Raw genomic sequence first — 331 nt, 5'->3', positions numbered from 1 at the left:
AGCATCAACAAGACCTGGGCCAACTACACCGAATGCGCTTTGCTCTTCTCTTCCGAGAGCCGGAGCCGCGAGAAGGTGACCTTGCTTGCGAAAGGTGCTGGGAGAAGGGGTGGGGATGGGGAGCAGGGAGGTGTGCGGCAAAGGGGATCGCTGGGAGCTGGAGGGGGCTCTTCCCCATCCTGTCCCCAGACAAGCCCTTCTCCCCCTGTGCTCTCAGCCTGGAGGCCAGCGGGGCCTCTGGGCTGCGGAGGGGTCGTGGAGCTCAGCCCTTCTCTTCCAGGAGGTGTTTGACCGACTGCACCTGATGTACACCGTCGGCTAATCCATCTCC

The 331-nt window shown here is 62.8% G+C and overlaps 1 protein-coding gene across 1 annotated transcript in view; it reads left to right on the top strand.

The window, feature by feature from the left end:
* Positions 1 to 3: 3 nt before the first annotated feature.
* LOC104278655 (parathyroid hormone/parathyroid hormone-related peptide receptor-like) overlaps positions 4 to 331 on the top strand; it is a gene marked incomplete at both ends in the record, with an annotated part of 3,605 nt that continues 3,277 nt past the window's right edge. Inside the window, 2 exons of the mRNA XM_009875686.1 lie at positions 4 to 75; positions 281 to 321. Of these exons, the coding sequence (XP_009873988.1) occupies positions 4 to 75; positions 281 to 321 (113 nt within the window). The remainder of the gene's footprint in view (positions 76 to 280; positions 322 to 331) is intronic.

The sequence above is a fragment of the Apaloderma vittatum genome, unplaced genomic scaffold (genome assembly GCF_000703405.1).
Source record: "Apaloderma vittatum isolate BGI_N311 unplaced genomic scaffold, ASM70340v1 scaffold29878, whole genome shotgun sequence".
In the NCBI taxonomy this organism is placed as follows: Eukaryota; Metazoa; Chordata; class Aves; order Trogoniformes; family Trogonidae; genus Apaloderma; species Apaloderma vittatum.
Note: the sequence above shows the minus strand (reverse complement) of the source record. Positions and strands in the feature narration are given on the sequence as shown.